The sequence below is a fragment of the Eptatretus burgeri genome, chromosome 24 (genome assembly GCF_056783735.1).
Source record: "Eptatretus burgeri isolate ZD-2024b chromosome 24, Ebu_testis_v1, whole genome shotgun sequence".
Classification (NCBI taxonomy): domain Eukaryota; kingdom Metazoa; phylum Chordata; class Myxini; order Myxiniformes; family Myxinidae; genus Eptatretus; species Eptatretus burgeri.
Genome location: NC_140984.1, coordinates 824,954 through 838,156, shown reverse-complemented (window position 1 = coordinate 838,156; position 13,203 = coordinate 824,954). Strand labels below are relative to the sequence as shown.

At 44.6% G+C, this 13,203-nt stretch overlaps 1 protein-coding gene and 1 long non-coding RNA gene across 4 annotated transcripts in view; both read left to right on the top strand.

The window, feature by feature from the left end:
• The window catches only part of LOC147007849 (uncharacterized), a 10,988-nt gene extending 9,014 nt beyond the window's left edge, over positions 1–1,974 (top strand). The window contains exons 1-4 of one of the 3 annotated variants that reach the window (XR_015053856.1): positions 1–84; positions 279–455; positions 613–703; positions 1,025–1,974. The exon at positions 1–84 is cut by the window's left edge and continues 773 nt beyond it. This is a non-coding gene — a long non-coding RNA (uncharacterized LOC147007849). The remainder of the gene's footprint in view (positions 85–278; positions 456–612; positions 704–1,024) is intronic. The other 2 variants (XR_015053855.1, XR_015053854.1) reach the window with 2 other exon arrangements.
• A 42-nt stretch (positions 1,975–2,016) lies between these two features.
• LOC147007848 (netrin-1-like) lies at positions 2,017–11,982 on the top strand. Its single transcript, XM_085866290.1, is given in 8 exon segments — positions 2,017–3,268; positions 3,271–3,764; positions 7,051–7,228; positions 7,534–7,716; positions 8,498–8,647; positions 8,836–8,886; positions 9,145–9,222; positions 9,615–11,982. Coding segments are annotated over 8 exon segments (1,863 nt in total). The 5' UTR covers positions 2,017–2,874; the 3' UTR covers positions 9,950–11,982.
• The last annotated feature ends 1,221 nt before the right edge of the window (positions 11,983–13,203 follow it).

Below are 13,203 nucleotides of genomic sequence, written 5' to 3'. Positions count from 1 at the left end.
CTGATCTCTTCGCCAACATGGTCCAACGCCTTGATGTGGACACTGTCGATCCTGAGATCGGCACACCAGTGTTGTCCCATGTTGGTAAGCATTGAGAAGCATCACCTCGAAGCACCTGTTAAACTTGACTGATGAAAAGCAGGCACTTTGTAAGACGACAAGCACTGATCGCATGAACCTCAAGATATTTAAAAACGATAAGAATGGTGATTTTGCCGCAGACTGGGCTCCAGTTAATCACAACATACGGGAAACCCATGTGTCCATTTGTAACGCAGATTGTGTCAGGACTTCTGAGATGTGCCTGTACCTGGGGCCTGACAGAAACCCAATGGAACCATATGACGACCTCGGCATCTGCAAAATGTTCAACTTTCCCAATTTTGCCAGCGGGTTGTTAAAGATTCCCCCAAATGAAGGAAAATGGACTGCAGTATGTCAGGAATGATACCATGGTACGTTGGAAAAGTTTGGGAGTTTGGAGCAGAGTTTGTTGGGGGATGGCTAGGGGGAGGGGGACAGGGGTCTCAGGTAGAAATGATTCAAAGTAAAAAGTTGGAGCATGTTATAATGATGCACAGATTCTGATGTGTACACCTTTCCACTCCTTAGTTGTTCCACATACTTCAAGGGATGCTGCATGTCACAATCCACCAGATGTAGTACGCGTTGAAGTTGGGAGACACGTTCTTCGTTCCTAAAGGTGAGCAAATCCAGCAGCATCACCTGTCATTTTGGCCCCACAGCATCACCTGCTGTAGGAAATGAAACGTGCTCCATCAACAACATACGTACAGTGAGGTGCGAAAGTATGAGCCCATGAGGAAATCTATTAATTGAGACGTGATGACAAAATCTATCGTTACCCCGAGCACGCGGAGTGAGCTCGAGTCACAAGAGGTGTTGTAATTATATCACGTGCCCCATTGTCGTGACCAATTGGTGAAAGTGTATCGGTCCAACGGGGAATTTCCTCGCATTTCTTTGTGAAGTCACGACAACCATCCCTTCCCATGTGCCACAGGAAATGTCTTCAACAAGGAGAACGTCGGGCATGCCGAGGCCACATTGTGCTTCTTACGGATCAAAAATCAGCTGATTTTGGACGAGTGAAAAACATCGTACAATTCCATCCTTCTTCTCCGAGCATCCTCTTCCTTTATCACGAAATTATAAAAACGGGACATTGTCCCAACTGTACTGAATCCGGAGTTCCGTTCCACCCACTCGGTCCACACTCCGCATGCTTGAGCGGGGACCTCGAAAGTGGTGGTTTGTCTTTGTCTGTTCAATAATTACATTTTTATCGCTTTTATGATTTAAAAAAATCCTTGAAGTTTGAATCGAAATTTTAAAAAACGTTTTTTCATGGACTCTTTGGGACGGAAATATGAGGAATGTTCGTCTTCTTGAAGACAGCTCTGATTGTTTTTCAAATGTTCATCACTTTCATAACAACTGGTTCGTCATTGTTATTTATGTTTAAATCAATTGTTCTTAATTTAACTCACTCCCTCCCGTCCCCCCCCCCCACGCCCCCAATTTTTAATTGTTCCACAGTTTGTAAGACCCCCTCGGAGTACTAAACCACCATTGAGAAAGTTTGGACTTTTGTAATTAAATTTTGAGTGTAATGTGAATGTAAAGTATGTGGGGTTTACATTAAAATGTTTGACCTTGACCTAATTTTAAGGTCATGACCTATTTGCCCCCTGAAACACACAGTGGGAACTTAAAATGGGACGTTTCTCTTGCTCTGTCGAAAGTGCAACGAATCCCTTGTGTTTATGGGTTGTGCTGAGTGCACCGTCGGTCCACGCTGAAACGAGTTTCCCGAACTGTACCTGCTTGTTGGTAACACACACGATACGTCACACTTCGGTGTGTCCTCACCTCTTCTTTGATCCTTCAATGGTGGAGCAGTCAGCATTTCTTCATGTAATAAATTGGCACCATGGATATCGCCCAACAATACATACTGTTGTTGTTGTTGTTGTTGTTGTTGTTATTGTTGTTGTTATTGTTGTTGTTGTGGACCATCCTCCTGAACAGAACATTGGAGCTGCCAAAGCAGTTTTTCCTTGGCTCGTTGGCACAATCTTCGACCGGTCGCCACTCCGACCATTTATTGGAGCACAGCTGCACCGCTGATGCAGTGCCCCTTTTACTAACACACTGGGACTCATTTCGCCGACCTCAGGAGGACAGCAGGCTGAATCAACCCCGCCTGGTGTTAATTCAGTTGCCAATGGAGCTCGAACTCAGGACCTGAGGATCCCAAGCCAATCCCCTCACGCTAAGCCAACACCAGGCGAGGGACCATGTTGAGAAACCTTTATCCCTTCCTCTTGTCCTCGAGCACCCCCTGCTGGTCCTCAGGGACCATGTTGACGAACCGAGTTCTGTGTGTTTCTTCTTGCATGAGCCTCGACAAAGTACACAAAAAAGGAGGGGTCTTTTGTCAAAAAAGGAGGGACACGTGTTTGTTTGGAGGCGGAGTGATGTCGGTCACGTGTTTGTTTGGAGGCGGGGTGATGTCGGTCACGTGTTTGTTTGGAGGCGGGGTGATGTCGGTCACGTGTTTGTTTGGAGGCGGGGTGATGTCGGTCACGTGTTTGTTTGGAGGCGGGGTGATGTCGGTCACGTGTTTGTTTGGAGTTGGAGGGGGAGCTTCATTTGGGGACAGAGGATATAAGCAGAGAAGTTCAATCGGAATCCATTTGGAGGAGCTTTCGATTTGTTGTTGGTGGTTTTGTGTGAATCGTAGTTGTCCAGGTCGATTTGTTGTTGGTGGTTTTGTGTGAATCGTAGTTGTCCCGGTCGAACCCCCCTGAACCCCGATACAGGACAGTCCTGTAGTTATAACTCACAGGGATGATGTTTATGTTCATGTGGCTGCTGGTGTTGCGGAGCGCGTCGTGTGGCAAGGTGTCCGTGTTGAAGGACCGCCACACGCCGGGGAGGGAGGTCCTGCTTGGTACTGATCCACCTCCAGCAGATACCCGTGCCGGTCCCTCATGCTACGACGATCTCCAGAACCCGCTCCTTTGTGCTCCGGACCTGGAGAACGTGGCGTTCGGTCGGTCCGTGACCGCGACCAGCACCTGCGACAATCCCTCCAAGACCTTCTGCCACTTGAAGAGGCTCAAGAAGGTCGAAAAGAAGGACGACGACGATCGAAGGGTTATCACGTGCTTCCAATGCGACGCCAAAGACCCCAAACTGTCCCACCCGGCGGCCTATCTGACCGACCTGCACGACCCGACCAGGAGACCTGGTGGCAGTCATCCGCGGACGACAACAACGTCAATCTGTCCTTGTCGCTCGGGAAGAGGTTCGAGATCACCTCGGTGAGTCTCCGATTCATCTTCGCCATCACAAGGAACATCCGCACGTATTCCCAGCACCCCAAAGGCACGGCCATCTACAAATCCTCGGACTTCGGCAAGACCTGGCGGCCCCTCCAGTTCTACTCGAAAGACTGCTTCGGGTTTTACGGACGTGCGACTAAGACCGCCGTGAGACGGGGACGCGACACCGAGGTGCTCTGCTCAAGACCCTGGGACGGAGCCTTCTTCGGCGGAGCGGTCAAGTTCTACACGTTGGGATCAGGTCGCTCGGCGTCCCGCTTCGACTCGAGTCCCGCCCTGCAGGACTGGGTCACCGCCACCGACATCCGGGTGGTCTTCCGACGGAGAGAGCCCGACCCGACGAAGCGAGATCGAGGATTCTCGTCCAGTTTCTTCGCGGTCTCCGATTTCCGGGTGAGTTTCGGATTCTCCATTCACACGTTCATAATTATAATAATAACTTCATTTACGCAATAACAACGAGAACAATGAACCATCGGTCATTAAATATAGACATTAAGCCGGCTGTCCTTTCGACTTGTAATCGAGGTGTTCGAGTGTTTTTTTTAATCACAAAGAGCAGGATCGGGAAAATTACTGAAGAGTGAGAATGAGACCAAACCGGGGTTCAAACCCCATTTACCCGAAGTGTTTGTCCACCGTGTACTATTATGTCCGTGTAATTCATGTTCGTGGACACGAAAGTCTCCGAGAATGTCTCCACGAGCTCCTCCTCTCCACGAGCTCCTCCCCTCCACGATCTCCTCCCCTCCACGAGCTCCTCCCCTCCACGATCTCCTCCCCTCCACGAGCTCCTCCCCTCCACGATCTCCTCCCCTCCATGAGCTCCTCCCTCCACGATCTCCTCCCCTCCACGAGCTCCTCCCCTCCACGAGCTCCTCCTCTCCACGATCTCCTCCCCTCCATGGGGTCCTGCCTCCACGATCTCCTCCCCTCCACGATCCCCTCCCCTCCACGAGCTGCTCCTCTCCACGAACTCCTCCCCCCCATGAGCTCCTCCCTCCACGATCTCCTCCCCTCCACGCGCTCCTCCCCTCCACGACCTCCTCCCCTCCACCAGCCCCTCCCCTCCACGATCTCCTCCTCTTCACGAGCTCCTCCTCTCTACGAGCTCCTCCCCTCCACGAGCTCCTCCTCTCCACGAGCTCCTCCCATCCACGATCTCCTCCCCTCCACGAGCTCCTCCCCTCCACGATCTCCTCCTCTTCACGAGCTCCTCTCCACGAGCTCCTCCTCTCCACGAGCTCCTCCTATCCACGAGCTCGACATTGATGTAATAGGTAAAATTAATTAAATAAAGGACGGAAATTCCAGACGAGATGATCCAGACAGCCAACCGTGACGTCACGGCGCAAAAGGAGTGGCAGATGCACGTAAATTTGCTGGATGCGTCATGACGTTTCAATATGGTGACGTCATGACGCACGCATTGGGCGGGACCTCAAGTTAGTGTTCTCTTCCTTTTTGTCACGTCGCTCTTTATTCGTGTACAAAATAAATAAATAAGCTCGTGAGGCCTTAGTTAATTTCTAACTTGGTTTACACAGTTCTTCAGCTAAAATGTAGTATAGGGTTGGTCGGTCGAAATATAAATATAATATGGAATCGGCAAAGCCGAGAAATGAACGTAGAATTCTTCTTACATTCGCTTCTTAAATATATCAAATTAAACAGTCTTTTTGCTGTGAAAAAATAAATAATATTACCTCAACATTACCTTCACAACAACAACTACACCGCCTAGAACAGGATCTCATCTAAAAAAAAAAATATTACCTCAACATTACCTTCACAACGACAACTACACCGCCGAGAACAGGATCTCATCTAAAAAAAAATAAATATTACCTCAACATTACCTTCACAACGACAACTACACCGCCGAGAACAGGATCTCATCTAAAAAAATAAGTATTACCTCAACATTACCTTCACAACAACTACACCGCCTAGAACAGGATCTCATCTAAAAAAAAATATATTACCTCAACATTACCTTCACAACGACACCTACACCGCCGAGAACAGGATCTCATCTAAAAAAATAAGTATTACCTCAACATTACCTTCACAACAACTACACCGCCTAGAACAGGATCTCATCTAAAAAAATTAATATTACTTCAACATTACCTTCACAACGACAACTACACCGCCTCGAACAGGATCTCATTTAAAAATATAAATATTACCACAACATTACCTTCACAACGACAACTACACCGCCTCGAACAGGATCTCATTTAAAAATATAAATATTACCACAACATTACCTTCACAACGACAACTACACCGCCTCGAACAGGATCTCATTTAAAAATATAAATACGAGAAGTGAACGTAGTATTCTGATGACATTCGCTTCTGACTTTACCTATAACTTGTTGACAACTGTATACACAATTTCCGGTTACTTTGGCCTGGATTCGGGATCAGCGATCAAACAATGTAAATCACGATTAAAAATTATTTTTTGATGATGCGGGAGATATCTTTATTAAAATCAGTGGAGGAAATATACACCATGTCTGATATTATTTGGGTATTTCATGTCTCCGACGATGCCTTTATCTCCCTGCATGCATCATTCTCCATGACAAAAACCGGAAACAAAAAAAAATCAGAGCAAAAAAAAAAAAACGGAAGCAAAAGGGTCATAACCAACGACACGGATTCCAAATTGCCAGGGGTATTGTGTTGATGTTGTTGTTGTTGTTGTTGTTTCCTATTGTCTCATGCGCACGCGTTACGTATGAAGCTCACTGCGTTCACTATAATTTCAATTTTTCGAAATTATATATTTTTATGATTTTTTTTTCGGATGTTCCATGGAAACGACAAAGGGAGGTGGGTGGGGGGGGGGGGAAATAAATATAAATCCCGGACTCGGAGGATCTAAGAAAACATTGAAGACCGACCATTCAAATGCAGGATGCCCATGTTCACTGTATCATCTGATGTGAAAAACAATGAAGAAGGATTAAAATTTGTTTTTGCAATTCCGTCCGGCATGTTTTTCTTATACAAACCTGTTGGATCATCAAACAAATGGAAACAATGCTGAGAAAATGACCGTCCAAGTCGTGGACGGAAAGATCATTCTCGCAGAGCAAGATCTCATGCAGGTTTTTAATGAATTTGTCTGTTTCATTAAAAACAATTTGTCCACATCTTTAAGAAAAATCAGAAAAGCAATAATGGAACCTAAAACAGTGAAGACCACCAGGAATAAATGTAAAGCCATTGGCAAAAAATACGGAGAATATAAGAATCAACAACATTGTACACGTGACTTTGTCCGTTGAAGGCGGAAGATCAGCGTCTCGCAGGGAAACGGTGACGGACTTGGCACCGACACAGACACGATCCCACTTGGTTCTGGAGTCCATGACGAGGACCCAGAGCCCCAGGCACGGTCCGTGGATGGGATCCCACCTTTTCTCGTGGTTCATGAAGAGGTCTTGGACTACATTGTATCTGTTCCGTCGAACTTCTTCTTGAACCTCCTCTAATCAATGGCAATTGTTCACCGGAAGAGTTCATGGTGTTATATAATTATATAATTAAATATTTTTGTTGTGGAACCGCACAGAAGGTTGTTGGTTGTGTTCATGTGTCAGGTTCCGGATTTATCGATCACCCTTGACGGAATCTCACGGTGTTGATGACCCTTGTACAGGTGGAAGCCAGGTGTGGATGTAACGGACACGCCTCGAGATGTTTGCTCGGAACCGACGGACGTCGTGAGTGTGTGTGTCAGCACAACACGACGGGGACCGACTGCGAGCGCTGCGCAGACTCCCACCAAGACCGACCGTGGGAGCGGGCCACCCCACGGGACCCACACGTGTGCCTCGGTGAGTTGGACCTGGGTGGTCGTGGTTTGATTATTATTAATTATTTCCCATATAAGGAAGGATGAAGGAGTTGAAGAAGGGATGGAGGAGTGGAAGGAGGGATGGAGGAGTGGAAGAAGGGATGAATGAGTGGAAGAAGGGATGGAGGAGTGGAAGAAGGGATGGATGAGTGGAAGGAGGGATGGAGGAGTGGAAGGTTCCCCCACAACTGTGATCTCAATGGTGTACCTGTACTGTGCGACTCCTCGTGTACCTCTCATTGTAATGTCACAATCCTCTCGTTTGTCCCACTCATACCTCTACAGCGTGTCATTGTAATGATCACTCAGACAAGTGCGAGTTCGACCCGACGTTGTACAAGCTCTCCGGACATGGTGGTCGGTGCATCGGTTGCGGACACAACACGGTCGGATCGCATTGTCAGTATTGCTCTGAAGGATTCTACCGAAACGAAGAGCAAAAGAACAATCATCCAGAGACCTGCAAGTGTGAGTACTCGAGTCATGGGGGGACCACATGGGGAATGGGATAAGTATCGGGTGGAGGTGGAACCAAGGAATTATTAAAGGGTCGTCCATCCATTGTGGGGTGAGTTTTTCGGACGTTGTCCGGATATTACTGGAATGAGAAAACTTTTGTTCCCTCCACTAAGTGTTTGACATTTATCCACTTGTCGGCCCATTGAGATTTTGTCATCACATCTACCTCTATGAAACACAGTGTGTGTTTGTGTGTTTGTTTGAACCCTTCATGAGGACCATTTCAGAAGAGTTTTAAAGGTCAAACCTTGAATACGACTGTGTGTTCACTTCGGTCGATTTTTTAAAGATAAAAAAACTTTAAAAACATTTTTTTATAAAACGGTAATTACGTCTCTTTTATGAGAATTGTACATGTTGATGTGCAATCGTCTTCAAGGGCGGCGTACCGAAGCATTTTAAAATAGGACCACTGGGCCTGTGGCTTATCTGGGCCTTGGCCTCACGTTGGAACCACAATTTGGTAACATTCTGACTGGTGGGTCTGGAGAGGAAGGTTTTTTTTAACAATTTACCTGGTTTTCCCAAATATTTACGAAGTCCGCCATTTTGACACACTTTTGGTCACGCGACCTGCATGACCTCGAACATTTAACATCACGACCCTGTCCTAATGTCATCCAAATTTGGTACCATTGTAACCGAACTGTAGCTGTGAATGAATCGAAAACCAGCGAATATGTATTTGTTTGAATGACCTTGAGGGTGTTACCTCCGTGTGCCTCGGTAGCGTGTGCCTGCGATCCAGTGGGATCAAGATCCAAGGCGTGCTACCAACTTACCGGGCAATGCGAATGTAAAGCTGGATTTGATGGTCTGAGGTGCAACCAATGTGCAGAGGGTTATCAACAACAAAACACAACCACCACTCCCTGCATCCGTACGTACCCTGCAAATTCCCTCCACATTATGGTTAACGCCTTTCCTATTCGCTAAATGCTTTACACTGAAACCTTATACTTTTTAAATGCTTCTCAATCTGCAAAAAACAACCAAAACCTTTCATTGATTCTGCTTGAACAATTTCCTCAATCGAATTGTTCCACCTGACTCTCTACCCACCCTCAGCCATTTACAATGCTCATGGGGGACACGAGTCTGAGATGCACAACACCACCGGTGGGTTCTTCACTACTCCATCAAAGTGTTTCTTCATTATGTTAATCAGTATCCTTATGGTACATGCCATCATCGTCATCATCGTCATCATCGTCATCATCAACATCATCATTATCTGCACCCATCAGTGTGTGTGTGTGTGTGTGTGTGTGTGTGTGTGTGTGTGTGTGTGTGTGTGTGTGTGTGTGTGTGTGTGTGTGTGTGTGTGTGTGTGTGTGTGTGTGTGTGTGTGATACATGTGCGTGTGCCTTTGTGCAGGCACCTGTGCCAATCACTGCCCCATGCAGAAATCCGTGGTGGATGTGGACAACGAAGAGTTTTGCAAGAGAGACGTTGGTAAGTTTTGGGTTGTGCGGTTAGCGGTGGAGCAGCTGATACTGCTTTCTGCAGTGGAAGGTTCTGTGTTTTCCCCAGACTGAAACTCAGCTTGTTTGGCCATTTAATGTTGATGTTGTTGCGGATTTTAGTCTTGGGGGGTAAAATGGCGGATAGATTGGAGTAGTTATTAAATAATACGTGTTATCATAAGTGTGGTGTAACTCCTGTAATAATAAAACGTGTGCTCCAGTCTCCGCGCCCAAGTGTATGCTTTCTCCCCTTCCCCCTTTTCTGTGTGAATTAACCCCTGTTTGATGGAAAACGTCATCGGAAGCGGGGCTCCATCGTGGTTAGGAAGTTGGCTTGTTAATCCGTTGAACGGGCATCACTTCTTTTTCTCTTGTTTGCAGTGATACAGGTCAAGGTGCTGACTGAGTATGTTTTGAGCGAGTCGACTCACTACGTCATGGTTCTGGAGGCAGTGTACAAGGGTGCTGAGAATAGCGTACACCCAGACATGCACTTCGATCTTGCCTTGTCTAACGAGCGATTGGCTTGCTCATGTCCTCCTCGTTTGTACCCTGAAGTGAAGTACTTAATCGTGGGTAAATTGGTACACTCAATCGTTGCCAATATGCAAGTGCACACACTAGATGTTGGTGCGGAGGTTGTACGTTGGGATGAGACTTTGCAGAAGAACCTGGAAAAGTTCCAATATTACGGTTGGATGTGTGAAAATATCTAGGCAACCAGCAACTAGTTAGTACCCGTGCAGTTAGTTAGTCTGTTGTTGTTACAAAAATAATTTGTTGTTGAAACAAATTCTTTGTTGTTGCTATGGAAAGAAATCGTTTGTTGTTGTTCTGGAAATAAATCGTTTGTTGTTATGGAAATAAATAATTGGTTGTTCGGGAAACAAATCATTTGTTGTTATTGAAACAAATCGTTTGTTGTTATGGAAATAAATCGTTTGTTGTTATGGAAATAAATCGTTTGTTGTTGTTATGTAAATAAATTGTTTGTTGTTATGGAAATAAATAATTGGTTGTTATGGAAACAAACCGTTTGTTGTTGTAGAAACAAATTGTTTGTTGTTGTTATGGAAACAAATCGTTTGTTGTTGTTATGGAAACAAATCGTTTGTTGTTGTTATGGAAATAAATCGTTTGTTGTTCTGGAAATAAATAATTGGTTGTTATGGAAACAAACCGTTTGTTGTTATAGAAACAAATCGTTTGTTGTTGTTATGGAAACAAATCGTTTGTTGTTGTTATGGAAATAAATCGTTTGTTGTTATGGAAATAAATAATTGCTTGTTATGGAAACAAACCGTTTGTTGTTATAGAAACAAATCGTTTGTTGTTGTTATGGAAACAAATCGTTTGTTGTTGTTATGGAAATAAATCGTTTGTTGTTATGGAAATAAATAATTGGTTGTTATGGAAACAAACCGTTTGTTGTTATAGAAACAAATCGTTTGTTGTTGTTATGGAAACAAATCGTTTGTTGTTGTTATGGAAATAAATCGTTTGTTGTTATGGAAATAAATAATTGGCTGTTATGGAAACGAATCGTTTGTTGTTATAGAAACAAATTGATTGTTGTTATGGAAACAAATCGTTTGTTGTTATGGAAATAAATAATTGGCTGTTATGGAAACAAATCGTTTGTTACGGAAATAAATCGTTTGTTGTTATGGAAATAAATCGTTTGTTGTTATGGAAATGAATCGTTTGTTGTTATAGAAACAAATTGTTTGTTGTTATGGAAACAAATCGTTTGTTACGGAAATAAATCGTTTGTTGTTATGGAAATAAATCGTTTGTTATTATGGAAATGAATCGTTTGTTGTTATAGAAACAAATTGTTTGTTGTTATGGAAACAAATCGTTTGTTTTGGAAATAAATCGTTTGTTGTTGTTATGGAAATAAATCGTTTGTTGTTGTAATGGAAATAAATCGTTTGTTGTTGTTATGGAAATAAATCGTTTGTTGTTATGGAAATAAATCGTTTGTTGTTGTTATGGAAATAAATCCTTCATTGTTATGGAAACAAATTGCTCTTATGGAAACATAGTTTGTTGTTATTGAAACAAATAGTTTGTTGTTGGTATCGAAACAACTAGTTTGTTGTTGTAATCGAAGCAAAATTAAATTTGTTATGTTTTGCTGATTTATTTTGAGGGCGTTCAAAAAGTTCAACGAACGAGACACAATAGCCCAGGACATGCAAAGAGCGGCTGAGAGTGAAATAAATAAATAAAACACTTTTATATTTCACAAACTAATTATTAAGTTGAAAATTTAAAGGTTAATTAAACTGCGTGTCCGACCGTCACGAGTCTCTCGCTCGTTTGATCTTCTGAATGAACCCTTGTGTTAAACTCGTTCGGATTGTTTGTGAGTTGAAAACCTCACCTGGTTTGTAAGTTCGTGGTCATTTTGTACACCTAAGTCGAGACACCTTGGAAGAGCGAGAATACAGAACGGAGCAGAAGATGAGAGAACAAGAAGAGGGTGGAAAGGGGAGAAACGCACAAATCGCAGAGTGGAGAAACACTTGGAGGAGTAGACCAGGAATGGAAAGGATAGGAGGATGAGGGAGGTGGGCTTGGAGAGGGATAACGAGGGTAGAAAAAGATCATGAGAGTGGATGGACCCGAGGTGGTGATGAACCGCCATCTTTAATGGTGTCCAAACACCTTTTCATCCTTTGTTTTATTTGACTTTCAGTTGATAAACCTTGGCTGTCGTTCAGTGAATGAAATTCTGATGTTGACTCCTCTGTGCGAGTTACTTGTGGATGTAAATTATCCCAATGTGGCAAGAATTCCTGTAAATGCAGAAAACTTCAAGTTCCTGCCATCCACGTACGGATACCTGTAAATGTGACGTGTTGACACGCAGGAACAAGGACGATGAAGAGGGCCGATGGCTGTGAGTGGAGTATAATGACGTCAGTTTCCCAGGTCCTCAGCCTGACGTTGTGTGCTCACCTTATTCATTGCCAAAAAATTTATCCAATCACAATCAAGGAATCGATCATTGACCAGGATCACCTTCACCCGTCTTGATGAACCTTGCAGGAGATCAGAGTTGATGTTTGAGCAACAAGACAATTGTGTTGAACTCAATTTATTCTCATCAATCCTTGTAGGAAGAACGTTGTTCAGTTACACCTGGGAAGGTCTCCGTGATTGACCTTTGACCCCACATCTAACCTCATGTTTGACCAACACGATTTTGTTTTCTGCTCCTTGGTTAGAGGACATTGTTTTACACCTGGGAAGGTCTCCGTGATTGACCTTTGACCCCATATCTAACCTCATGTATGACCGACACGATTTTGTTTTCTGCTCCTTGGTTAGAGGACATTGTTTTACACCTGTAAACGAACATGCAGATTTCCTTCTGTGGACATAACCGATGTTGATTTTGCAGACGACGTTGCTCCAATCTCAACACACATCGAGAGATGCTCAGACCCGACTCAACCGGGTTGAAACAGCGGCGAAGGTCGTGGGATTGCTCGTTAAGTCATCAAACACTGAGCACATTTGATTTAATCAAGATGGAGAACTTAAGGGCGACGAATGGAGAAGCTTAAAGGGAGCTGGACTTTCAACATCTTGGGTCCTGGATCACCGAAAGGAACAAAGATTTTGAAGTAAGAAAAGCCAAGACCTGGACAGCGCTCAATCGGGGGCGGTGTTTGGGCCACACAAGCCATGCATGTGCCTGGGGTCCCGAGGCAACAAAGGTCCCCCACGTGACCCCCCTCCTCCTGGACCGACCACGTTCCCTCCATCGGAGCCGTTCGTGGGTTACACGGTGGTGGTTCTGTGATCTTCACCGGAGAGATCTCGGGTCATCGTGCGTGTCGTGACCATCACATGGAAAACTCAAAAGATGATAGTTTTTTAAAAATAAATAAATAATCATTTCATATTTAAAAGTGAGTTTTGGGTTAAAAGTCGGGTCGGTTTGTGTACATCCCCG